Source organism: Heloderma suspectum, chromosome 1 (genome assembly GCF_057233095.1).
Source record: "Heloderma suspectum isolate Gila_16-S chromosome 1, 16-S_ref, whole genome shotgun sequence".
NCBI lineage: Eukaryota > Metazoa > Chordata > Lepidosauria > Squamata > Helodermatidae > Heloderma > Heloderma suspectum.
The window spans coordinates 213,496,793-213,523,127 of NC_139458.1; the positions used below are offsets into that span (position 1 = coordinate 213,496,793).

The following is a 26,335-nucleotide window of genomic DNA, read 5'->3' on the forward strand; positions in this document are numbered from 1 at the left end:
CCTGGCTGATGGGACAGAGAGAAGGCCATCCGAGGCTGATCTTGTTAAGCGGCCTGTCTGGTGTTGCTGGAGGCGCTCCTTAAGATAGGCTGGGCTGGAACCATATAGGGTTTTAAAGGTCAAAACCAACACCTTGAATTTGGCCCGGAAAACAACTGGTAACCAGTGCAACTCCTTCAGCACTGGAGTGATGTGATCTCGCCGGCGGCTGCCTTTAATCAGGCGAGCCGCCGCGTTCTGTACCAGCTGCAGTTTCCAAACCGTCTTCAAGGGTAACCCCACGTAGAGCGCATTACAGTAGTCTAAACGAGAGGAGACCAGGGCATGTACTACCGATGGGAGCAGATGGTCGGGAAGGTAGGGGCGCAGCCGCCGTATCAGATGGAGTTGATACAGCGCTGTCCGGCTCACAGCTGACACCTGAGCCTCCATGGACAGCTGGGAGTCCAAAATGACCCCCGGGCTGCGGACCTGGTCTTTCAAGGGTAGCTGTACCCCATTCAACACCAGGTCAACATCCCCCAGCTTCCTCTTGTCTCCCACCAAAAGTACCTCGGGCTTGTCAGGGTTGAGCTTCAGCTTATTCCTCCCCATCCAGCCACTCACCGTCTCCAGACATTTGGACAGGGATTCTACGGCCAGAAAGCCAAGTGGCTGTCTGATGAGGCTTTACAAGTAGCTGAAGAAAGAAGGGAAGCGAAAAGCAAGGGAGAAAGGGGAAGATATATCCAACTGAGTGCAGAGTTCCAGAGAATAGCAAGGAGAGACAAGAAGGCCTTCTTAAATGAACAATGCAAAGAAATCGTGGAAAACAATAGAATGGGAAAGACTACAGATCTCTTCAAGAAAATTGGAGATCTCAAGGGAACGTTTTGTGCAAAGACGGGCATGATAAAGGACAAAGAAGGCAGGGACCTAACAGAAGCAGATGAGATTAAGAAGAGGTGGCAAGAATACACAGAAGAACTATACAGGAAAGATCTTAATGTCCCTGATAGCCATGATAGTGCGGTCACTGAACTTGAGCCGGACATCCTCGAGAGTGAAGTCAAGTGGGCCTTAGGAAGCATTAGTAACAACAAAGCTAGTGGAGATGACAGTATTCCAGCTGAGCTATTTAAAATCCTACAAGATGATGCTGTTAAAGTGCTGCATTCAATATGCCAACAAATCTGGAACACTCAGCAGTGGCCACAAGACTGGAAAAGGTCAGTTTACATTCCAGTTCCAAAGAAGGGCAACGCCAAAGAGTGTTCAAACTACCGCACAATTGCACTCATTTCACATGCCAGCAAGGTGATGCTCAAAATCCTACAAGCTAGGCTTCAGCAGTATGCGAACCGAGAACTACCGGAAGTACAAGCTGGGTTTTGAAGAGGCAGAGGAACTAGAGATCAAATCGCCAGCGTTCGCTAGATCATGGAGAAAGCAAGAGAATTCCAGAAAAACATCTATTTCTGCTTCATTGACTACGCTAAAGCCTTTGATTGTGTGGATCACAACAAACTCTGGCAAATTCTTAAAGTGATGGGAGTACCAGACCACCTTACCTGTCTCCTGAGAAACCTGTACGAGGGTCAAGAAGCAACAGTAAGAACCAGACATGGAACAACTGAGTGGTTCAAAATTGGGAAAGGAGTACGACAAGGCTGCATATTGTCACCCTGCGTATTTAACTTAGATGCAGAGTACATCATGAGAAACGGCGGGTTGGATGAATCACAGGTCGGAATTAAGATTGCCGGGAGAATTATCAACAACCTCCGATATGCAGACGATACCACCCTAATGGCAGAAAGCGAAGAGGATCTCAAGAGCCTCTTGTTGAGGGTGAAAGTGGAGAGTGCAAAAGCTGGTTTGAAACTCAACATTAAAAAAACTAAGATCATGGCATCTGGCCCCATCACTTCCTGGCATATAGAAGGGGAAGAAATGGAAGCGGTGACTGATTTTACTTTCTTGGGCTCCAAGATCACCGCAGACGGTGACTGTAGCCATGAAATTAAAAGACGCTTGCTCCTTGGGAGGAAAGCTATGGCAAACCTAGACAGCATAGTAAGAAGCAGAGACATCACCTTGCCGACAAAGGTCCGTCTTATCAAAGCTATGGTTTTCCCAGTAGTAATGTATGACTGTGAGAGCTGGACTATAAGGAAGGCTGAGCGCGGAAGAATTGATGCTTTCGAACTGTGGTGCTGGAGAAGACTCTTACGAGTCCCCTGGACTGCAAGGAGGTCAAATCAGTCCATCCTAAAGGAAATCAACCCTGAGTGCTCACTGGAAGGACAGATACTGAAGCTGAAGCTCAAATATTTTGGCCACCTAATGCGAAGAGAAAACTCTCTGGAAAAGACCCTGATGCTGGGAAAGACTGAAGGCAAAAGGAGAAGGGGACGACAGAGGATGAGATGGCTAGATAGCATCACCGATGCAATGAATATGAAATTGAGCACACTCTGGGAGAGAGCGCAGGACAGGAAGACCTGGTGTGCTATGGTCCATGGGGTCACGAAGAGTCGGACACGACTGAACGACTGAACAACAACAATTACTGTCTCTCACAAGATTGAGAATTCTATTCTTTAATCCTTGGTTTATTAAAATAATTTGGAATTTTGCTATTCACTACAGTGCAGGCAGGTTTTCTTTTCTCATGTAGGCCCTTTAATAATTTACCACAAAATTCCATCCATTTCCATTTTAGAAAATAGTTTTACTACTTGACCATGTCTTGGTTTTTATTTTACAGTGATGTGTTCTGTGGATTATTGCTTTGTGCAAATCTTGATGGAGTTCCACGGATTGGTCATCTTCAGGGAGAAATTACTCCAACTTCCTTTTTCCACCAAGGTGTAGTAGTGAATTGCAGGTATGTAGTGTCCCATGCAATGTGTATAAATTGTTCTTTAGAACTCTTAAGTCAAAAATTAAGGTACATTTTGGAAGGTAACTTCTCAAGAACAAAAAGTAAAGTTCTGTTACATAAAAATTATAAGTGGTTTTACTTCTGTAGTACATACCCTAAACATTATTTAAGCATTGGAATCTGAATAGATTGCCTTCTTGACACCAATATTTAATATCAGTGTTTCTCAAGAAATAAAACTTTTTCGACTTCCGGCTGGGACCGATGTCGCTCTGCCAGCTTCCCACGGGTCCGCGTGGGAGCTTTCTCAAACAGCTTTTTAAAAGATTGAGAAACCTTTTCATCTCCCCCCTGGAATTGAAAGAGGTGGGGCAAGGCAGTAGCACTGGACAACATCTTGGAGAAAAGTAACCCCCACGAGATAGTGGGGGGGCTGGATTCCAGGATTATCTCCCCAGAGCTTTACCAACACAAAAAGCTGTACTGAGACTCCTATTTTATAGGAGAAAACAGGGCTGACGTGTTCCATAATAATATATGCTTTAAGAAATATCAACAACCTCTGAGGGATGATTTAAGAAACGTTAACAATATTTGAGAACATCTGAGGACCTGTAAGATCTGTTTGAGAGAAACATGTCTGCGCCAAGGAGAAGAAAGTTGCTGGCATCTAGTCCCCCCACATCCTCTGTGTCAAAAGTGTTGAGAACAGAAGATATAGGGGAATTATTTACGCTGATAAAGACTTTATCTTCGCAATTTACGGAACAAGTCAAAAGGCTGGATTTAATCCAAAATTCCATCACCGCCCTGCAAGGAACTGTAGATTTAATTAATGCGTCACGGCAAAAAATGGAGATGAAAATTAATGAGCTTGAAGACCGAGTGGCAGGAAATGAAACTACAACACAAATTTGTTTTAAAAGTATTTCTGATAGAATCTTCTATCTTCTGATAGAAGACTGGAGGCCTTCACGAAAAGATCCAATGTACGTATTATTGGGATTAAAAATCTGCCTAATGATGTAAAATTACCTATTTTTGTGGACAAACTTTTGCAAGAGATACTTCCTATTCCATCTGATTATTTACTTGATATTGAGCAGGCATTTTGTGTGCCAAATGCGAAAGGGACTGATTACACGATCGTAGCTCAAGTTGCAAAAGTCTCCACAAAGAATTATATCCTGCGTTTGGCAAGGGAGGCTGGAAGCCTTTCCTGGAAACAAGATAAAGTTATGTTATTTACAGACTACATCAAAGAGTTGGAGAATAAAAGAAGGCAATTTATCAAAGCAAAGAATATGGCAAAACAAATGAACTTACAATATTACTTAAAATATCCTGCTACAGTTTGTATTGTGTCTGAAGGTCAGATGAAGAAGTTTCTAAATCATGAAATGGCGGAGGCATGGCTTAATGTAAAAATGCGTGAGAATTCTGTTACAACCCCATGAACTGCAATCTTTAAACAAGCTTTGTTAACCGTTTGTGTTTAGTCTACATGATCCAGGCTAATTCAGAAGATAAATGATTATATTTATATTGGTTTACTGTCTTTCATCTTTTATTTTTTTCTTGCTTTTCTTTATATTTTTTATTTTAAAATAGATAATATATCTAGTATAAAATATATTACTGATGGTTGAAGGTTTATATTAAGTTTTATTATTATATAATACTATATTATTATTATTATTACTACTACTACTACTACAACTAATAATAATACAGGCTTTTGGGGATGAATTGTAGTCCTGTTTCTTTGATATAGGATTGATGATATGATATAGAAATGTAAGGTTGTTTATTAAACTGTAAGATTGTTAAGGTAACAGATATAGTTTTTAAAATAGAATGGCATCAGAGGCCAGGGGGTGTTGGAATTTAAACTCAATTCTTTAAGGCAGAGGGGGAGGGAAGGGGAGGGGAAGGAATTTTTCTTTTTTCTTCACTTCCTTTCCTCCTCCCTTTTCCCTCCCCCCCCTTTTTTTTTCTCCTTCTCTCTTGTTACTGTGGTGTCCTCATCAGAATATTGTACTGTTGGGAAACTGAAGTATTGATTAGGTTGTTGGTAATTTTGGTATTGTTTATTACATTTATAAAAATAAAATAAAAAAATATATATTCAAAAAGAAATAAAACTTTTTCACGCATTAAACCTTGCTGCATCATTGAAATAATTTGTGGTTTCATTATTGACTTCAGTGTAGCCAGATTTTTATTATCTCGCGTAGTTTCACAGAATCCTAGGGCAGTATCCAACGGGGTGCAACCACTAAATTTCCTGAAAAAATCAGCTTGCTAGCTAACATAATTGGCATTGCACTAGCATAGTTTACACTAGCACAATGTAATTTACATTAGCAGTTGCACCCCGCTGAATACTGCCCCTAGTTAAAATACAAAGAATATATGAAATAGTGAATATCCATGAATAGTCACTATCCATATGATGGGAGGAAGTGATGTTGTTATCATTTTAGGGGCTGTACAATCTTTTGAAATCATAGACGCTATGAGCCATTCATATGTATTTATTTCTACAAAGTTTCAGTTATTCTAAGAGCTTTAAAAATGTCTTCTTGTAGTTGTGCACATGTGCTTTTGGATGATGAAACAGATTTAGGATATGTAGAAGATGGAGCTCCATGTGGTCCTAATATGATGTGTATGGACAGAAGGTGCCTATCAATTCAGTCTCTGAACATAAGCAGCTGCCCTGTTGGTGCTAATGGAAAAGTTTGTTCAGGACATGGGGTAAGTTCCAGCTAAGATATATCCCTATTTCTAGTTCAAAGAAAAGCTTTTTAAATTTTTTTTACCACTGATCCATGTGTATCTCCACAGTGGATTAAAAAATGTAGGCAGGACGGAGGCAGAATTTCCTGAAGAATCCTGGATGTTGAGATAGAGATTGTTCTTTAATTTCAGGACTCAGTTCTGTTATACTTTCAGCCATGCTGACAGATGTTTCAGCAGGTGCACTGTATGAACTGAGGTGTTTGTTTTTTCAGTTGTGCCTATTGCAGAACAACCCAGGGAGCAAGGAGACTAGACAGACATTCCTGGGTTGTAAATACAGGCTACAACTTTATTAATAGTTTCATAAACAGCACCAAGATTGGCATGCCTCCAAAGAAAGAACAAGGGGCGTAATCACCAATTGAGATTTAGTTTTTTAGCATATGCGTATCACTTATCTTCTCTCTGGGTTGCTCGGCCCAGACTCTTTCCCCTCACTGAAGCCACTTTGTCAGACATACTTGAAAAATGGGGATGCTGCCTCTTGTTGATTGTGAGTGGTACAACTGATGAGTTATCCCCAATTATATTTTTGTTATTTGTCAGCCATTTTCTTCAATTTCTTAACAGTCACCGCTGAGTATCTAAGAGTTCAATCCAATGCATATTTAGACAGAAAAAGTCCTACAACTCTCAGCACTCCCTAGCCAGCCATGCTAGCTAGGGACTTTTAGGACTTTTTTTTTCTGTCTGAACATGCATAAGATTGCGCATTTGCACCCTGAAGGTGTTTGTCAGTTCCAGTGGGAGATTTATATCAATATGTAATAACTTCATCCTGATTTCTTCAACATGAGTATAACTAGCTTATGGATAATAAATTCTTTCTGTTTTTTATGTTGATTTCTAGGTAACATGTGACTGATTCTTCAGTGAAAGCTACATACATTATACATATTCTGATGTGACAGAAGTTTGTGTCTAAGTTCATAAAATTTGCCTGACAGTTGAAATGTCTTTTTGGCTGTGTAGAAATGCAATGGCTCTTCAATCTATTGTTAAAAATGCAGTTAAAAATGCACATGTTGAAGCCATGTAAAAAAAAACTAATGCTTTTTTCTGTCAAATATTATTTTTGTGTATAGAGCAGTCCTGATCCATAGAAGAAATTTCTTAGGACTCTTTACATGTTCCAGAATGAAATTCCAATGTTTTCCCATGTTAGCCAGATACAGTGTATTGCGTGTGTTTACATGCCAACACAGCACTTCTATATAGGTATTTGTGCTTCTGAGTACATACAAAACTTGCCTCATGTTTGAAGGAATGCATATGCAGATCAGGTTCTCCTCTGGTCAAGAGATTATGATGATGATGATTATGATTAATTACATTTCTCTACTGCCCAATAGCCAAAGCTCTCTGGGCAGTTTACAATGAATACAAAGAGATCCATGTGTACATCTGAGAGCATCTGAGTATCTGGATCTAAAATATAAACATATTGTTCTCTAAATAGTAGTCCTTATTCTACTTAGGGCACAATAAGAAAAAAAAGTCCTACAACCCCCAGGACTTTTTTCGATCTAAATATGCATAAGATTGCACCCTTAGTAACTTTCATCTGTAAGCCATGTGTATTATAGTTTTTTATTATATGCTAACCCATGCTAACATTTCTTTTAGGTGTGCAGTAATGAAGCCACATGCATTTGTAACACTACCTGGGCAGGGACAGATTGTAGCATGTTTGACCCCAGAAAGAGAGAAGACCCCATGAAACAGAATGGACCAAAGGGTTTGTGTGCTTTCAGTTTCCCCCCTCTCCCATATAATTATATTCTTGGACAGGAAGATTTGGAACAAAGCACCAGAGAACAGTACAGTTATTAACGCAATATGTGTTTCATGTTTCTGGGTGATTGTATATAGGCGTTGACCTCTACTGTTCCAAAGGTACTTCACGGAAAATCATTAAGATGAAAATTTCTTTTCTTAGCTTTTGTCTTTTATATTTAATAACCTAATATTAAGAAAATATATTTTATTATACTTATATAATGTTTTTATATTTAATGACTTTAAAGAAGGAACGCTTACAACCTTTATTAAATAGAAGTCTCTATTTGGCGTCTCTCTGGAAGAGGCCTAACATTCTTAGAAGTCTTCAAAGACCATTTATAGCACAATTCTTTGCAGGTCTATTCAGAAATAAGTCCTATTGAGTTCAGTGGGACTTATTCCTACATAAGTGTGTACAGGATGTGTAATCTTAGATGTTTTGCCCAGCTGTATTCTGGAGCCTCTTTCTTTCATTAATTTAAGAACTTCCTGAAAGATTTGAGTCCCTTGCCTCTAGTGTATTAGGCTGTATTTGTGAAGAAAAGTGGCAGAATATCAAGACATATTTTAAAAAGTGTTTTTTGTTTAATTGTTGCATGTTTAATAAGCATAAATGTTTTGATTTTTTTAAAAACTCATTTGAATCTACTATAGCATCCCTAAAATACAACAACTAATCTAACAATAGCTTACTTTTGTGGGGCACATCCTATTTGGAAACTTAGATGGTTTAGAATTTTGTTAATGTCAGTGCGCCTTTTCATATATTTCCCAGCTCTCAACCTTTAGAATTTAGTGAGACGGTTTTACTTCCAACTTAAATACAGAACTGGGAAGATATTGGTTTTAAAGCATGGTTTCCTTTACTTTTTCTGGGTGAATATTCCAAAATTCAGTATTTGCTAGTATAGGAAAGTTAATTTAGGTATGGTAGATATACTGCATACATGGAGTCACAGTGCATGTATTTTCAGTTTGTTTTAGCAAAATAATGGAATATTGGAACAAGGTGGTAATTCAGTTTATTAAAAAGAATAGCGTTAAAGGTATTGACATTTTTTTTTAAAGTTTCATCCAAACCCCCACAAATCCCCCCCAAAAAAAGTTTCAAGAGGAGTAAAACTAAAAGTGCCACTAGGCAACTCATTAAGTTATTTGAGATTAAAATCAGGCGCATAAATGATAACTGGACATATAAAATGATCTTAATTCTGAAATCAGCATGTGTTCAACAAATAAATGGCATCAAAGCCCTCCATGGCATAAGGTTTTTCTCCCATCTCCATATTTTTAAAATTCTGAGAATTCAAGAAAAAGTCAAATCTTCAAAGAAATTATGTTTCTGTGCCTCTCAATAGACTTCTGTGGTGTTAAATATTAGTGAAAATAAGGAAAAGAGTAAATTAGTAGATTTTCTGCTATTTAAAATTTCCTGTATAGTTTTCATACCATATTCATTGTATATTAGTGCGTTTTGTATGAACTGGCATATTATGTTAAGACAATTGTTTAACATCTGCTCCTATTGCAGTCTTATTTTTTCTTTCAGAGCATCTCATCATCCACCAGTTACTTTTGCCTCTTTCTTCATTTGAAGATCTAAAATCTGTATCAGTTTCATGTAAAGATAAATTACAGTAAACTCTGAAATATATTATTAACTGGTAGAACTTTAAAAATGCAACCCTATGCATGTCTACTCAGAAGTAAGCCCCATTGAGCTAAATCAGGGTTCTCCCCAATAAAGTGTGTATAGGATTACAGCCTAAGGATTATGATACATTTTAAAGTATTGTTCCTGAAAACTTAACTTTTGGTGGGATTCAGTAAAAAAATTAAGTGTGAAATCAGGATAATCTACCTGCACTTTTTAACTAGATATCCACATTTAGTATAGTATCCAATACTGCTGCTGCGCTCCTGCTGTTTGTGATGTGCTAGCAGGATCCACTGTGAGCACAACAGGAACTAGCGCATCCTGAAGCAACCCTGAAAACAAGCAGAAACACTTGTTTTGAGAATGGAACAAGTCAGCAGAGCTCCCTTCTGCATGTTCCAGTGACCTGTCCCGTTCCAGAAAGGAGTGTTTCTGCTGATTTCTGTTTGCTTCAGGATCCAGTATTTTCCTGTTGCACTAGCAGTGGGTCCCACTAGTGTGTGGGCAGCAGTGAATAATTCCGTTCAGCTGCAATCCTATATACACATACTTGGGTTTAAGCCCCATTAAACACAGTTGAACTTACTTCTGAATAAACATGTACAGGATTGCACTGTTCTAAAATTACATTAAGAACAGAGCTGCTATCTAAAAGATAATTTAAGTTTCAAAGGAATCTGCTGTCATTAAGGCTGCATTCTTTGTGTAGGTAACCCAAACTACAAAATTAGATATTAGCATGGAGGTTCCATGGTTTCATTATAAATTATAGCATAAATATATCAAGCCAACATATTTTAACTTGAAAGCATGGAATTAAATGTTAATGGAGGGGCTTTTATATCCCTGAGAAGGAAACAGTCGTTCTATAAGACAGTGCAAGCAATAAAACGTATAGATAAAGAACACAGCCAGAATAATGGCTGTGTTGTTCTTTAAATCATGGTAGTTTTTCTTACCAAAATGTTATGTGTAAATACAATGTACAAACTGAATATACCTTCTTTACTTCTCAAGCAAGATAAAGGCAGAGTGAATTTATTCAAGTACAGAAATAAACTGCAATCACTGTAATAGATGGGACTCAAGAAGAGAAAGAAAATAAGGCTCAATTAAAAAGATGGCTTACCTCTAATTATAGGCTGGGGTCCAGAGAACATCTTTCATTGTGCTTGAGGACCTGTTCATGCCCAGTGGGAGTTTTGAACTTTTTCCTGTGAGCAGACAGATGTCTGTTCTGTCTGCTCACAGTTATCACAAATTGTTTTTGAAACTTACCTCACTTTTAAAAGATATTTGCATGCACTATAGGGGATGCTGTTAGAGAAAGACAAGTCCAAAGTCCCCTTAAGTGTGCAGAACTAATCACACTATTCTTTAATCCTGGCTGTAGTTCTTCAACAATCGTCTGCACCACCACACACACACACACACAACATTACATAGTGATCACAGCTGAAGTGATCTCCAAGTTCATGTTACAGACCTTGGTGTCCTAAAGAAAAATGTTTCTTTGGTAGATTATAGGAAACATGGGGAATTAGATTCTAATTGTGGCAGATTCTGGAGAAGGCAGGTGGAAAAGTTTGTTCTATATTATCACTTGCCTTCAGAATCATGATGTCTTTCTTGAAACGTTAATTATCTTTGAGAGTGAGCTACACAGGTAGATGGGGATAGTACCAGAATGAAATTGTTTCAGTTTTGAAATGTTATGTTAAACATCAAAGTTAAAATAATTAGTGTTCTTTTTATTTTATATTTATCTTTTTATTTGTAAACTTTTATGGAGTTCACTTGTGTTTCCTTGCTGTTTCCGCAGTCATACATGACTTCTCATAATGAAAAGTGATGACATGTTAACCCTTAGTGAAAGTTATAGTCATGCAGTTACATATACTCGAAGCTATAGTCATGCACCCTCCGGGACAGATTTTTTTTTTTGGGGGGGGGGGGGATAGAGGATTGCAAGGGGGAGGGGTGAATCAACAAAGATCACCTCCTCTGTTCTGCCAGTGGAAATGCTGGATCAAAAGCCTTCCGCAGGTAGAAGGATCCCTTCTGTCCATGGAAGGAAGATGCTGGATCCATAATTAAATCGTGATACACCTTTTAAAGAGGTAGGCTTTACGTTCTACATATATGACTGCAATGGAATGGAATTTCCATTTTCTGAATGGAAATAAAAAAACTAAATATAGCTACAAATTATCTAGCTATATATTATTATAGTTATTTTAAACATTGATTTGATGCAGGCCTGATTTGCCTTGTTAAAAATTGGGGAATACAGAATTGGACAACTTTGCAACTAAGTATCCAGAAGTTAACAGTCCACCCCTTGCTTTTTTCATTTACCGTCTACTAGTGCCCTCTTTTCATGGCATCTTGCCCTAAGTCAGAAGCCCCTTTGCACACAGAGGCCTTCTGTTTGTGGAAGGGCACCTTTGGATCTAACTCCATGAGCAAAATGTCTTCAAAAAAGAACAAGTTCAAATCCCATTGGGGTTATGGAAAATCCAGATTTAAAAGATGGTTATGGTTCTTACTTTGAATATTTACAGCGCTCCTTTCAATCAAATGATCCTGAAGGCACCTTATAACAGATTGTAATGATACAAAACAAAAATGCTCCAGACATCTACATCCCAGCAGCCCTTAATCCTCTGGCTGATGGAGTGGGCCAGAGTGCACTTCCCTTCAGATGGACAGACCCAGTTGGACAACTGCCAGTTGAAGCAATGTGTTATTTCTGTCAGAGAGGGGGAAGTAAGCTCCTTTTCTGGCTTACAGTTGAGACCAGGCTGGTCATCCTTTTTTATAATGTTGTTCTGGGAAGGGAGGGAGTGTACCCTCCAAGATGTATTCATTAAATTCACATGGATTTCAACCGGGTACCATTAGCTTCAGTTTTCCCTATTTACTGGTGGGAACAAAATCTCAGCCCCAATTTTTTTTACTTATATAATCAATTAAACAAGACACTCCCTGCCCACTGGCTTATAATCTAAAAAGACATGATGCACAAGGAAAAAGGAATGGGGAGGGGAAACAATTATTTCAACAGGGTTGGTGGAATGGCAGTGCTCTCCCTCTCATCTCCCTCAGTTCAACCTGCTGGAATTGGCTCTTAAAAATTTAGTTGTCATCCAAATCGGTTAAAATGTGTTTCTCCTGTGTGTCCCTGAACGGAGTAGTATGGCACAGCACAGCACTGTGCCACCAGTCCTAGCTTTGAAAGGCCAGGATAGGCTCAGAGGTTAACAGTATTTAAAAAATGGTGTGTAGAGCAAGGGTTGATATGTTAGTCCGTTCCAATGAAAACAACAGAATCTCATGGTGCCTTATTAAAGGCTAACAAATTGATTGGGGCCTTAACTTTACTGAAGTGTAGCTTACTTCATCAGGTGCATGAAGTGGTAACTTCAGTGGATGGGCATTTTGCCCTTAGCCACTAGACTGGGGCCAATTACTACTTGCCTTAGCTGAGCTACTAATTTACACAAGTAGAATTACATGCAATCCACCAGTACTGTGTGCTAGGGACTCTTTCATGTGCTCATGGAAGCTGTGGGAACAGTCCTACAGAAATCACTACCTCCTCTCATCAATAGTGACAGGTAACCCAGGGCTTCCACAGCTTCAGTGGATCATATCCAAATATTGTTTTCTCTGTTGCTAAAAGTTAAGACACTGCAATGAATGGTTTAAGTAATTTTTCCATACCATACTTTTCAAAAGTAAGTATTGGCTGCATTTTAGGCTATAATTTATAAGACATATATAAATGTAATAATAATGCATTTCTTGCATGCTTGGCTTAGTGGTCAGTATGCGGTATATTTCTGATGGTACAGAAGAGTTTTGTTATTTGTGATGGTTCTAGACTGTGTCTTTTAAAAATGGGAATGAGTACTGTATTACGGAGGCACAATTAAACCCTCTGTGGGCATAGCTGTGCACATGGAAAGGTATTGGCATATAGCTTGACAGAGCCCTCTTTCCTTCCGGTCCTCAACTGGACCTTGGCAAGATGTGTGCCAGCCATTATTTTCAGCAGGAGACCCATGCGCACCTCCCATATATACATCCATCCATCCCTCTCCTCCCCACAGTCCTGGAACCACCTTACTTGTGCTTACAGGGCAAGTAACTTGAGTGCAAGACCCTGAGAAGGAGAGGGATGGCTGATTACACATAGAGATGAACAAGGCGTCCGGTTTGAAAGTAATGGCCAGCATTCTGTAGTGTATGCGTCTGAAAAGTAACTGGGTAGCAGGAGGGAGAATATAGAACTCCAAGGAGCTCTGTGCCTATCCTCTTCCACACATGCAACAGCTTTATTTCTGAAACTGCTGAACCGAATTATCTATAAAATGAATTCTAGAAAGTAATATATCATTTTGAGGTGCCATTAAATACTTCTTTTCAGACATCTTCTATGTATATGATTACTTTCTCTTTAAAAAAGTCTTCCCTTTTCCCTCTATACAGTGAGCATGGCCACTAACAGGCTTATAGGTGCAGTGGCAGGGACCATTCTGGCTCTGGGGGTGATTTTTGGAGGCACAGGGTGGGGAATAGAGTAAGCATATTTCTTAGTTTCAGAGTTTCATGTTTGGTGCCTACTGTGTGAGGTAATTGTACGCATCTGAGCCCTCTGTGTAGTATCCCATTAGCTTTGTGTTATGTGGTGACTGTATTTGTCATGTGATTTGAATGTCTGTGTCATGTGATATGCTCATGCAGTGTTTAACCCTCTCCTGTCTGGGATAATGTGGGGCATAAAACAATACATTTGTGAATTTTATATAATAATTATTGCAATTCAATGTTTACATGTTTTCAATGCTCTAAATTATAAAAATAATTTTCAAAAATTTATCACTATTGCAAAATGTAGTCTAATAGACAACTTGGACTATTTTATATAATTTGGGTTATTGCTATTGGCATTCAGTGTAACCATAGGTTAAAGAAATCCAAGTTGCATAATAAGAAATTAGAACTTCTTAGGAGCTATAGAGTTTGTATAACCAGCGTTTAATAACTTTTGACTGTTGCTTTTATAAGATTTTCAGTTGTCCTAGACCAATAATGTTCTATGCTGTTATGCCCTGATCCAGCAAGGGAGATCTGCATATAGAAACAGCCTTTTGTACATATAGCCAATGTGTATCCAAATATGCATCTAGATGTGTATCCTCATCTGTATTGCAATGCTCATCTAGGTCTCACTAGCCTGGCTAGAGGCCTCTTTTGATGCTTATGAGGGATCCCCAGTGAGGCCATCTGTTGTTATACATCACTAAAACTGGATCAGGGCCTCAAGCTTTATAACTATTTGTATTAAATGTGTTTATATAATTTTGAGATAGCTAAAATCTCAGTATTAACATACTAATTGATGTTTATGCCATACATATATGGGTTAAAAGTCATTCAGTATTCTTTATGGACATATATTGTAGATCAGATTTGAACTATCACTGTCTTCTTTGTTTTTTATTTCATTTTGTCCTTTTTTAAACAATAAGTATTTCATCTGCATTTTGCCTTGGACAGGAATTTCTTTATAGCGTCAACAAATTATTTTGCTACCCCATTTCATCACAATTTTTCTGTAACAATTTTTAAATGTATCTACACTCTGTGTGGCAGGCTCAGTTATATAATGGCAGTAAGTGACAATGACACTGGATTGGTGTATCTGGAATTTGCTGTAGTTTGTCTTACATTAGTGATAGTAGGGTTTCTTTGTTTTTAAAAAAAGGTGTTATTTTTTATCATCATCAACTTAGAACATAATAAAGCAACCAGCAACTACTGAATAACTTCTTGACTCCTGAATAACCTCTACAGAGGGTTATTATTATTATTAGGTTGGGGGGACCCTCCTAAACAGTAGTATAGTGGCAAATTCAAAAGTGCAGGGTCCCTTCGTGACAGTCACAGCCACGTCCCCTCATAGCCACACCCACTTCTAAGATTGTACAACCTTGTAAGATATACAGCCTTCAACTGGGAACCAAAAACAGTGCAGCTGTGAGTAAGGCAGTGGTATTTCAATTGGACGTCTGAGAAAAAATGCAGAGGTGTTAATCTTTTCACTCACTCACACACAAACATTTTAGGTTTTCAAAATATGATACTCTGTGGAAGCTTCACCCTCTCAACTCAGCCCTCATGGATAGATCCCTTCTCATTTAAACAGCCCCCTTGCACACTCCCTTAGTGCCCCAGCATTACCTATTAGCCTTCCCTAAGCTCCTTCATTATATATCACCCATCCCGCAACAGAAATGTCCACACACCCACCTGGATTGAAACACACACACACACACCTACTTTCTCCTCTCCCCCCAACTGATTTTTTTCTGTTTCTCTTCCCTCCACCAGGGTTTGTTTGCCCAGAAACATGCCAAGCTTGTACCAAAAAGTGTAGCAGACAGAGGAGGTTGCATTTGGCAATTCTGCTTACTGTAGAAATTAATGTTCAAGAATTAACAATGCAATCCAGTGGGTGTTTATTTCTAATTAAATTTACAGAGATCTTGGGAAGGCAGCTAAGGCTGCAGTCCTACGCACACTTAGCTGGGAGAAAGCCCAATTGGCAGTTGAACATAGTGGGACTGACTTCTGAGTAAACATGCATAGGATTGTGTGATAAATCCTAAAAACTGGCACAAACCTTCACCTGCCCTGCCCCATAAGTAAATAATGGTGGCAGCCGCACCCCCTCACCACTCTCCTGCTGCTGCCGTGGCCAGCAGCGGCAGCCCTGAACGGGTGGCCAGTGTTGCAGGAGATGAGGGCAGCGCCGGGCGTGCAGGCACAAAGCAGGGATTGGTGGAGAATCCAAGAGCTGAGGAGGAGAAGGGGGGGGGGCTAGAGGAGGCTGCAGAACTCCCTCAGGTGGCTCCCTCTCTCATTCACTCCCTTTGTCTGGCCGGCTCTGCATAGTAGACGAGAGGCAGCCAAGAGGCAGCTGCCTGCACTCCCTCTGCTCCCTCCTCCTTCCCTAGCAGACTGCAACCCAGCTGGGGGCTGCCTTCAAAAAAAGTGCTGGAGCGAAGCCCTGTCATGACCCGCCACCACTACACTGCTGCTCATAAACAATATGGGATGGAGAGTTGGTGGGAGGAGGAGGAGACAGGTAAGTTTCCTTCTGTGAACTTTCTTAACAGTGCAATCCTATATATAGGTCTACTCAGAAGTTAGGCCTACTGAGCTCAATGGGACTTACTGCCAAGTAAGCATGCCTAGGTTTGCAGCGTAACAGTACAATCTTGTACGTGTGTACTCAAAAGTAAGTCCCATTTAGTTTAATCGGACTTATTCCCAGATAAATGGTTAAAGGACTGCCGCCTAAGTTAACTTATCTTAGAATGTAAGTCCAATTTTGGGCAATTTCTCCCTCCCCCAGCAGCACCATGTGCCCCATCCCACTTTATTCAGGAGGGTCCCCCAACCCACCAGAGAGGTTTTTGGGCAGTGCAGGTTGGTGCAGAGAGGACAGGAAGCTTTCTTTCTGTGAACTATCCTAACTTATCTTAAGATCCAAATTGTCGTTGTTGTAGTCGTCGTCATCATCATCAGAAATAACTTTCTGTATTTTTCAAAAAGTATTTTCCTGCATAGTGAGTGATCTGTATATAGTTTAAGTTCTGTTTGCTCATTTTAAGTAATGATTTAATATATATATGCTGCTGCAGAAAATTCATAATTTATTCAAAATTAGTACAGATGTTTCAAGGAAATGTGTGTAAATAACAGAAGCATAATACTTTTGCTATGATCAATTGAAACATCACAAACTAAACAAGCTTTTCAGTTCAGCAAAACTCTTCATCAGGCTGGACGCTAAGCAGACAAGAAAAAATGTGGTGGTACAGAGGAACAATTTTTGTTAGGCATGGAAAAGAACCCAATCCTGCAATTCCTAATTGTTTTTAGATGGAATGGAAGGTGTGTTAGGATAGGCCATGTCTGATGCAAAAGATTGTAGGCTGCACCAAATGCTACAAGGGCAGAGAAACATGGCTGCTCTCCCTTTGCAAATATAAATGTCAGCAGTTATCAGATCTGTCTCCAGCTGTCGTGTTTGATCGTCCTCCCCCTTCCCAATCAACAAAATAGAGCCTAGTTGTTTTAGTTGTCAAGCTATTGCGGCTTTATTATGCCTTTTCACGATGCAGATTCAAGGAAGCTCTCAAACTGTCCCAGGCTCTAAACGACTATTCTAATATCTCTCTTAGGGAAGACAATATGCAGAGTATTGAAGTTGCCAGCAGTTTGCCTGTGGATACCGACAGTCAAACCTGCCTGATGGTGATGCCCCCCCCCCCCTTCACCCTTAGGGCATCTCCCTTCTACACTGGCTTCTAAGAGTAGCTATCCAGGCAGCCACATCCCTAACTTTGCCCGCTTCAACTTGCAACACACTCTGGCATTGCTCAAGTCACGCCCCTCTTCCTCTTCCTTGGAAACTTGGGCTCCCACAGTGGGTGAGAGAGGCGGTGACTTGGCCTGGGCCATCTGTTTGTCAAGGCCTTGGGAAGATTCTCTCCCAACTCCCAAATAGTTCCTTTTATAGTTGAGAGCCAGTATAGTATAGTGGTTAGAGTTTTGGACTGGGACTTTGGGAGATCTGGATTCTAGTCTCTACTCAGCCATGAAGCTCACTGGGTGACTTTGGTCCAATCACTGACTCTCATCCTAACTAACCTCACAGTGTTGTTGTGAGGATAAAATGGAGAGGAAGAGGATCATGTACACCACCTTGGACTCCTTAGAGAAAAGGTGGGATATAAATGTAATAAATAAATAGTTGCAGAATATCTAAAAATATTTACAGTTTCATTCAAGCTGACAAAAACATATGCTATTTTACTTTTTTCATAGAGGAACTAAGAAAAGAATACAAATAATTAAAACATTAGGTTCTTGAGGAAGAATACCTGGAAAATGCTTTGATCTAAAACCTCTCAATGTAATTAATTGATGCAATCACTCCAATGTAGTGAGGATTATTTATGTGAAGTTATAGGTTTCTATGCATAGATTACTCACAAGTATGGCCATTTGAGCAAAAGGGTAATATGTAGGGGGAAATAATGCATCCAGGAATGAACACATAGTACTTCCCACACTATATATGCACAGACAAGCAAATGGATAGTGCTGTTCTGACAGCATCAGTTACCTACTGAAGGAGGCCTGATTTCAGGCACCTTGATCTTTTTTTTCTCCCTTAATAGGTTATAAGCAAACCAGACTTTACTCTGCTAACCATCTGTATGTCAGGACGGGGAGGGGATCTAGAGATAAGTGCATGCACCTGAGCATTAGGATTGGAACAAAAGTGAGTAAGTATTGGCACCAAAATTTCATTTATTTCATTTCATTTATTTCCATTCTATACCACCCAATAGCTGAAGCAATCTGGGTGCCTCACAAAAATATACACCACAATACAAGTTAATAAAAACAATATAAAATCTCTAACATACAAAATTGAAAACAATTTAAACAGCTAAAACAGTTACAATAAGATACTGGACCTGATAGAAACAACTGACCTAAATGTCCCATCATGTGCCATCAAATACCTGGGAGTAGAAGACAGTCTTAACCTGGCACTGAAATGATGACTGTTAGCAGTAAGCAGACCTCGGTGGAAAGAGCATTCCATAATTACAAATAATTGTAATAATTTCAAACAGTACTCCAATAATAAAGATGGCAATATTCTGCCTCTTGGTGTTGCAAGCCTTACATTTTCTTTAAATGTAAATACTACTTTTTAATTGTGGATTTTTAGCAGCAGCGAACACTCATAGTCTCTTAGGTTACAATACTATACAAACACGTACTTGGGAATGAGTCCCATGTAGTGGGGCTTCTGAGTATACATGTATAGGATTGTACTGTAAAACATGGACTTAAACAATATTTAGATCATTTTTCCTGTTAGCTATTGCACAGAAAGTAGGGTGGTGCTTTTTCATATTACGACCAGATATTGAATTGAAAACAGTATAATTATACAACATTCTTTACAGAAGATACTCTGATAAGCAGTGAAATTTCCTCACCGAGTGCACCTGGAGTGTGAATGGGGTCCTAAAAGTGGATCCTGTTCAACTCCAGCTATTTTTAGTTGCTCTTGTTTGCTTTCTCTTTCCCTTCCTCCCTGTATGCTTCTATTTTTTTTCTTGTTTCCTCTCTAAAAGTATTCCAAATACCATTTAATATTCAGTATTTTAAAACAGTCAGTTAACTGTCTATCAAAGCAGAAAAATATACCCCCTGCTTCTTTCTTTAAAAAAAATTGAATGTTGCAAAACTGTAAGGTATATGTAATATTAAAAATATGTTTAGATAATTTGAATTGGAGTCAGGAATTTCATTATCAGCAAATATTCTGGTAAGGAATTAATTTCAAAATGAAAACATGATAGATAATTTTTTCTTTTCTTTGCTCCTCAGATGTTTTTTTTAAATAAACTTGGCCCTTCTGACAACGTTTGTTTAAAGTAATTTAATAGCACATTTATTTTAAATTGCTTTACTACATTTCCCTTGATGTGAATTAATTAAGTGGTTGGTTCTTATGTCTTTCTTCCCATAATCCTTTGTCACAGGTCCTAGCGCCACCAATCTTATAATAGGTTCCATCGCTGGTGCCATCCTGGTAGCAGCTATTGTCCTTGGGGGGACAGGATGGGGCTTTAAGTAAGCAATGCCGCATGTCTTCTCTTCAGTGGCTATGGCATATCTTTCTTCTGCTTACATCACTAAATTTTGAGTTCCTGCTACAAGATCTCTGGTAATGTATTTCTTAAATGAATTCATATTTAGTGAAAGGCCAAAATGTACTTTAAAAAATCTCGAAGATGTCACTAGGGTGCAAAGTCATTAAAAAAACAACCTAGGACATTAAGATTAACAGTTGAAGTGAATATGGACCAAAGGCTAATTTATAATGGGACAAGTACCATCTAACTGCTCATAGCAGTGCTGTTATAAACACATAGTAAATCTGTGTTATGGATTATATAGGTAAATTCTGAAACAAAGCATAACTATTTGAACAAGCTTGGGTACCTAGGAACCCTTTTCTTAGAACTGGGATGTAATAATATACATATGCAAATCGTATGAACTGACACCTTGACATGGGATCTATATAGATGGCTGAAGCAATTTGCAAGATCATGCGAATTGCAGTAGCCACATGTACAGCCCCCATGTGGAGATGTTAATTCATTCGATTGGTACCTCTATGCAGACCTGCTAGCAGGCTGCTCCCTGTATTCCCGGAAGCAATTGTATAGTGGCACAGGCTGTGAAGAAATATTTAGAGCAAAACTAGAAAATAGGGGGAATGTGTGGCTACTGCTATACCTCCCCCCACAAGTGAACTGTAGTATAACACACCACATGATATGACCTTAGCTGTTGCTTGCAGGGGCAGGGAAACTTTCAATGCAGTGAAGCCATGTCACACATTTTGTCTTACCAGAGGTGAGGAATACAAGAGTGGAGAAAGAAAAACAGCTGCTGTGTTTGCAATAGCCTTATGATCTCCATATTGCTAGTTCTGCTGTAAAGGACTGTGTGTTATGTACAGATGCAGGTAACTGAGCCCTAACACCATTTTTGAAAATGAAAAAACAACTTCAGGAGAGGGAACTTTAGAGGGCAGAAGCCTTTTTTTTTCTAAGGTCTTTCAAACTCTTGCAAACTTTTTGATATGAAAATCATATTTAACTTTAACTCTAATTACTTACAATATATTAAAACATCTCAGAGCATCTTAATGTTAACTTTGTTTTATAAACAAAGATGGCTCATAAGAACACTCTCTTGAGAAAAAGAACTTATGGAAGAAATACTTTTTTCTGATTGCAAATGTTTTATATGAACAAACAACACATTTATCAGGCAATGAATAACATTTCTTAAACTTCCACCATCTCAATGCCCTAGCAAATATGCTTTTGGAACCTTGCAGGGGTAAAGCTGTAGGGCCAAGACATATTTGGAGAAGAGAATGGCAGGTGGGGAGAGAGTTAGGCACTCTCCTCTCCTGCTCCTTTTCTATTAATGTGCTGGTCCTTGAGATTATTTCCATCACTAGATGCAAGTGCAAATATGATTGATGGGAGTGGCTCAGTGACAGAAGCAGCTTACCAGTAAAACAGCTGCCCCAATACAGTTTTCCTGAATATGGATTAGCCCTAGGTTTAGGCACCCTGTATCCAGTTGCTCAAGTGCAAGCATGTTCTCCATCTCTATGGACACGCTTCCTAACAGGTTTTTTTTGCTATCACTCTGCCTGCAAGGATCATCTGGGAAGGCAAAAAGGAAGCACCTGGATTTGCTTAGGTGCTCCTTTCTACCTTCTTCTGTCCTTCCTGCTCGCTTGGTGATCAGTGCTACTTCTGTATAGCATAGATCATACTGTGGTTGGGGGAAGGCTCTATGAAAGCAGCATAGTCAGCAGTTACTGACTAGCATCTTTACATTGATGGCTATGATTTATTGACATTCTTCCTTTTAGGTCCTTCAAAACTTTCAGACAGAGGTACTAGCTTTACTGAGAAACACCATTAAATTAATCGGCCATCCGTTATCCATTCTGAACCATCTGTGAATCATTAAAGACTGTTCACAAATGTTCTGATGTCCTCAAGTTTCTATATCAATTGCCATAAATAATAAACTTAGCTATTATAGTTTGTGCATTCTATTTAGCATATTGCTTATTATATGCAGAACTATAAAATAAATACAGATCTTATGACTTCATATACCATCTGAAAATATAAAGCTCACTTAAAACTGGAATTTCATTTTTGCAATTGACCAATTATTTCTGTTCAGATCCTTGAGACATTCTTTACCTCTTAATGAAGCAGGTACATGTGTGTGTGCTTAAATAAGCCACAGTGGCTTGTTTTAATTCTCAGTGTGTGCCTGTGCATGCGAGGCACCATTTCCCTAATTACCTGCCTAGGCACAGCTTGGCGTGTTGTCTGTACCCAGGCAGCATGGCTTGTTGGAGGGGCCAACAACCCTCAGGTAACCTATGGACTGTTGTAGGGGGATTACACATGCTGGGGATTAAAACACCATGCTGGGGTTTATTTAAGCCACTGTGGCTTGTTTTGATTGTGCAAACCAGGTCTGTGTATTTGTGTTGAGACTCCATAGTATAAATGATAAATTATTTCCTTGGTATGTTGTGTATAGAAAACTGACACAAAACCAGTATCAATGAAATACACAGAAGTGGTTCAAATTCGGATGTCACGCACATATATTCCTATTGAAATAAATAGTAGCCATATCAATAAATGGGTCAGATTCAACTTTAGGCTCATGGCATCTGGGCTGGTGGAAGCAGACTTCCTGACCCCCTCCTCCCTACAGCAGCCCTTCCAGCCTCCTGAAGATGCTGCACAGAGAGCTGGGGGACCCTGCGGAATGGGGTGAGCAGTGGTGCAGTGCCTTCCCTGAGCAGAGCCTTTCCATCAATGGAAGGCAAATCCTGAATCCAACCCATAGTAGTAAAACTCCATACAGATTTTATTTTTAAATTTTCATGAAATGAAACTTCATGTCCTAATTTCAGAATACTTTAGCATGTTTTTCAGTGTTGTCCTAAGTATGGCTGAAATGAAGCTTGTCTAGAGCCATGGATGAAAGTCAGCTTTAAAAACAAACAAAAAACAAAATAAAACTTTCTTTATAAATAAGGCAATATTTCATTATTTTGGTGCTTTTAAAATTGTCCACACACACATTGGCTTGCATCCAAACCTTGCCTTCCATGAACAGTAGGCTGTCTTTCATCTGCAGAAAGCTTTTGATCTAGCAGGATAGGGGAGGAGATATTTGTGGATTCTCCCTCTGCATCCCTTTATACTCTCTCCAAATCTGCTCTGGTGGTTGGGGGACCCTCCAGAACAATGTGGGAGATGGTGATGGGGGCTGCAGGGGTAGGAGAATTGGTGAAAATTCCCCCCTTCCCACCAGTTGGAGCGTTCTGGGTGGAACTCCACTCCGGGAGTGTTCCCACTGGCAGGAGCAAACTCTGAATCCAACCCATTTTAATCATTTCCCTCTGACTTATGTTGCATACTAACTGCTCCACTTTGCATCCTTTGTGTCATTTTAATGTACATTATATGTTATAAAATGATTTGGTATCCCTATATGGATCACCGTTCAAAGTAAACATCCCAATAATTCTGTTTTTTAAAAAAGGTATTTTATTCTGTAGCAGAACCTCAAATATGATGGCCTCGCCTAGCTCACAGCTTGAAGTGCATGTTTCTTTGGGGTAAAACTGAATAAAAGTTTTCACTGTATGGAAGAGGTCTAGCCCAGGTAGGCCCTCTCATAGTTTGCTGCTTTATTTAGTGTGTATGGGGCTTAACAGAGAGCCTAGAATGTTTATGATGTCTGGCAGGAATTAAAGAAAAGATAGTCAACCGAAACCGAAGGCTGTATTTCTGTCTGAAAGATTTCAAAGGCTTGTTGCACTCAATTTCGGAGGCGTGTCCAAAACAGCAGGGTAATATTATGGCCAAATAAAACAAAGTAAAAATATACATTTAGGTTACAAATATGGTTTAACTTTAATGAAACAATAATACAGTGAGGGACTTCAAGTATCTAATGTGTAAAGTTCCTTGGTAGCACTTTTAATGAAACTGCTATATATTTCAGCTGGGCACCAGAATATTCCTTTTTTGTTTTTTAAGCTTTACTTAGACTTGCATCTAGGCTTATGTGAGCAGAAGGCTACTCATGCTATAGGTCTTTCGATCCCCCTTATCCCCACTGCAGTCCCTGTGCCCTCTGCAAAGCTGCTCCTGAGGGTTAGGGAAGGGAAATTGGTGTAAATTAGGTGGAGGCAAGAGTGTACAGAGGATTGCAGTGGTGAAGTGGGAGGCAGAAAAGCCTCATTGTGTAAGCAGCCTTCTGCTCACACCAATCTGGATCCAAACCATCGTGTTGTGAAAGTGTTTGGATTTTAAAATCATAATGTTTAGTTAAAATTCTCTTTAGTACAACAGGTGCTTGTGCAATGACTTTTTGAACTATTTTCAAACCGATGGAAGGTTTCATTTAAATGACCTTTCTAGTTTCTATGTAATGTTTCTAGACAAGGAAGACGATAGATTTCTATGGGATCTGGTATGTCTCAAGAAAAGTAATATGCATATTGATTTTGACAGATCTTCACTGATAACTGCATTCATGATTGTCCAAAGTGTTTCATCAGAACCAGTCCCATAATGGAGAATAACATAATGTTGGTGCTATTGTATAAGTCCTCTCTACATTTGGTTGAAATCCACCTGATTTTTTCCCATTTTCAACCCAGGTTGTGAGTGTGCATAAGCAAATTGAAATATGTATATGTGACTTTTCAAATCCTTTTACTTTTTAAAATATAAGATATATAGTATAGATTGTTGGAAAGAATTGTATTGATGCTGTGCATGATGGAATATGTATATTATTCTTTTCAGCAATGTCTTTCTTGCAGTGTATGGTGGCAGATGTAAAGCAGGTGTTTTAAATTACTTTAGTGCTTATGTGAAGGCAGGAGAGAAATTAAGCAGATCAATCCTGACCCCATTTAGGGTGAAAAAACAGCTGAACACTGTGTTCTTCTAAGACTGTTTGGCAGTGCTGCAAGATTTCTGTCTCTTCATTCCTGGGCAATATCATTATTAGGACCGACCAAAATGCCACAAAAGTATGCAATCTTTAGAGTGCTCCAGAATTCATCAGGCTAGGTGATACGACAAGATGGGGGAACAAAGAGAAAAGTACAAAAATCAGGCCAGATGTTGTAGCCTTGAGGTCTGCAGTATAGATAGACCCAAGGGCTGTCTTCAAGAGCAATTTAGTGCGAAGTTAGAGCAGTTTAAGTTCCTTTGCGACAGATGACATCATCACCAATCTGCAGCCAACCAGCCATGTCCCTCTTGAAAAGCCTCATTTTCTGAAACTCCTTTTACTCTGACTTTTTCTTACTGAAAGCAGCTCCCTGGCAGTGTGCCATGCCCTCCTCCGTGCATTAAATCCTGGGCTTGCCTTTGTGACCTGGCAGTGATGTGATCAAGGGGGTGGGGTGCCCCAGTCCTTCTCGTTTCCCCAGTGAAAGTAGTTTTTCCCATTCTCATTGAGAAAATCCCCAGGAGTGCAGCAGCGACCCCTCACATCACTGCAGTACTGGGGACACTCAATCACCTTAGGTACAGTCAGGGCCAGAAATATCGAAACAAGGATAACTGTTTTGGCAGTTGGCCTCTGTACACCACCACATTGAAGTTGAAAGGAAACACACCCAGATGGGAGCGAAGTCAGGACCTTCAGCTGTAATTCAAAGGGTTTGACAAAAGTGGGGCACTAACCATTCAGGAAGGACAGCCAGTGGCATACACACCCGCGTCGTTGGTGGCTCATAAATAATGGAACGAATGGCTGACAAGCAGCTGCATGGCCAGGTGTGGCCCGTTTCCCGGGTGCCCCATGACCAATCAAGCAGAGAAAAGGCCTGAAGGTGATTCTGAGTGTTACATTTGCATTTGGTAGCTGTTCACTGGAACTCCCAACATGAGGTCCAAAGAGGTGTCCATGTGAGTGAAGGAGGCCATCATTAGGCTGAGGAAACACAATAAACCCATCAGAGAGATAGCAAAAACAGTGGGAATGGCCAACACAACAGTTTGGAACATCCTGAAAAAGAAGGAATTAACTGGCAAGCTCAGCAACAGCAAAAGGCCTGGAAGACCACGGAAGACAACTAAAGTGGATGACCGCAGAATTCTGCTCATGGTGAAGAGGAACCCTTTCACAACATCTAGCCAGGTCAAGAACGCTCTTGAGGAGGTAGGCATGTCATTGTCAACATCTACAGTCAAGAGACGGCTTTATGAATGTAAATACAGAGGCTTCACAACAAGGTGCAAACCACTGGTAACGCTCAAGAGCAGAAAAGCGAGATTAGCCTTTGCCAGCAAACACTTAAAAAAGCCTGTCCAGTTCTGGAATAAGATTTTTTGGACTGATGAAACCAAGATTAACTTGTACCAGAGTGATGGGAAGAGAAAAGTATGGAGAAGGAAAGGAAGAGCTCATGATCCAAAGCATACCACATCATCTCTCAAACATGGTGGAGGCAGTGTTATGGCATG

General features: G+C 39.6%; 1 protein-coding gene across 4 annotated transcripts in view; it reads left to right on the forward strand.

Annotated features, from left to right (window-relative positions):
- The window catches only part of ADAM23 (ADAM metallopeptidase domain 23), a 161,057-nt gene that overhangs the window by 123,087 nt on the left and 11,635 nt on the right, over positions 1-26,335 (forward strand). For 2 of the 4 annotated variants that reach the window (XM_084818610.1, XM_084818618.1), the window contains exons 22-24: positions 2,750-2,869; positions 5,458-5,626; positions 7,298-7,409. In XM_084818610.1, coding sequence (XP_084674736.1) covers positions 2,750-2,869; positions 5,458-5,626; positions 7,298-7,409 — 401 coding nt within the window. Of the gene's footprint in view, positions 1-2,749; positions 2,870-5,457; positions 5,627-7,297; positions 7,414-13,608; positions 13,791-19,756; positions 19,848-26,335 lie in introns of those variants that run through there. The other 2 variants (XM_084818623.1, XM_084818632.1) reach the window with 2 other exon arrangements.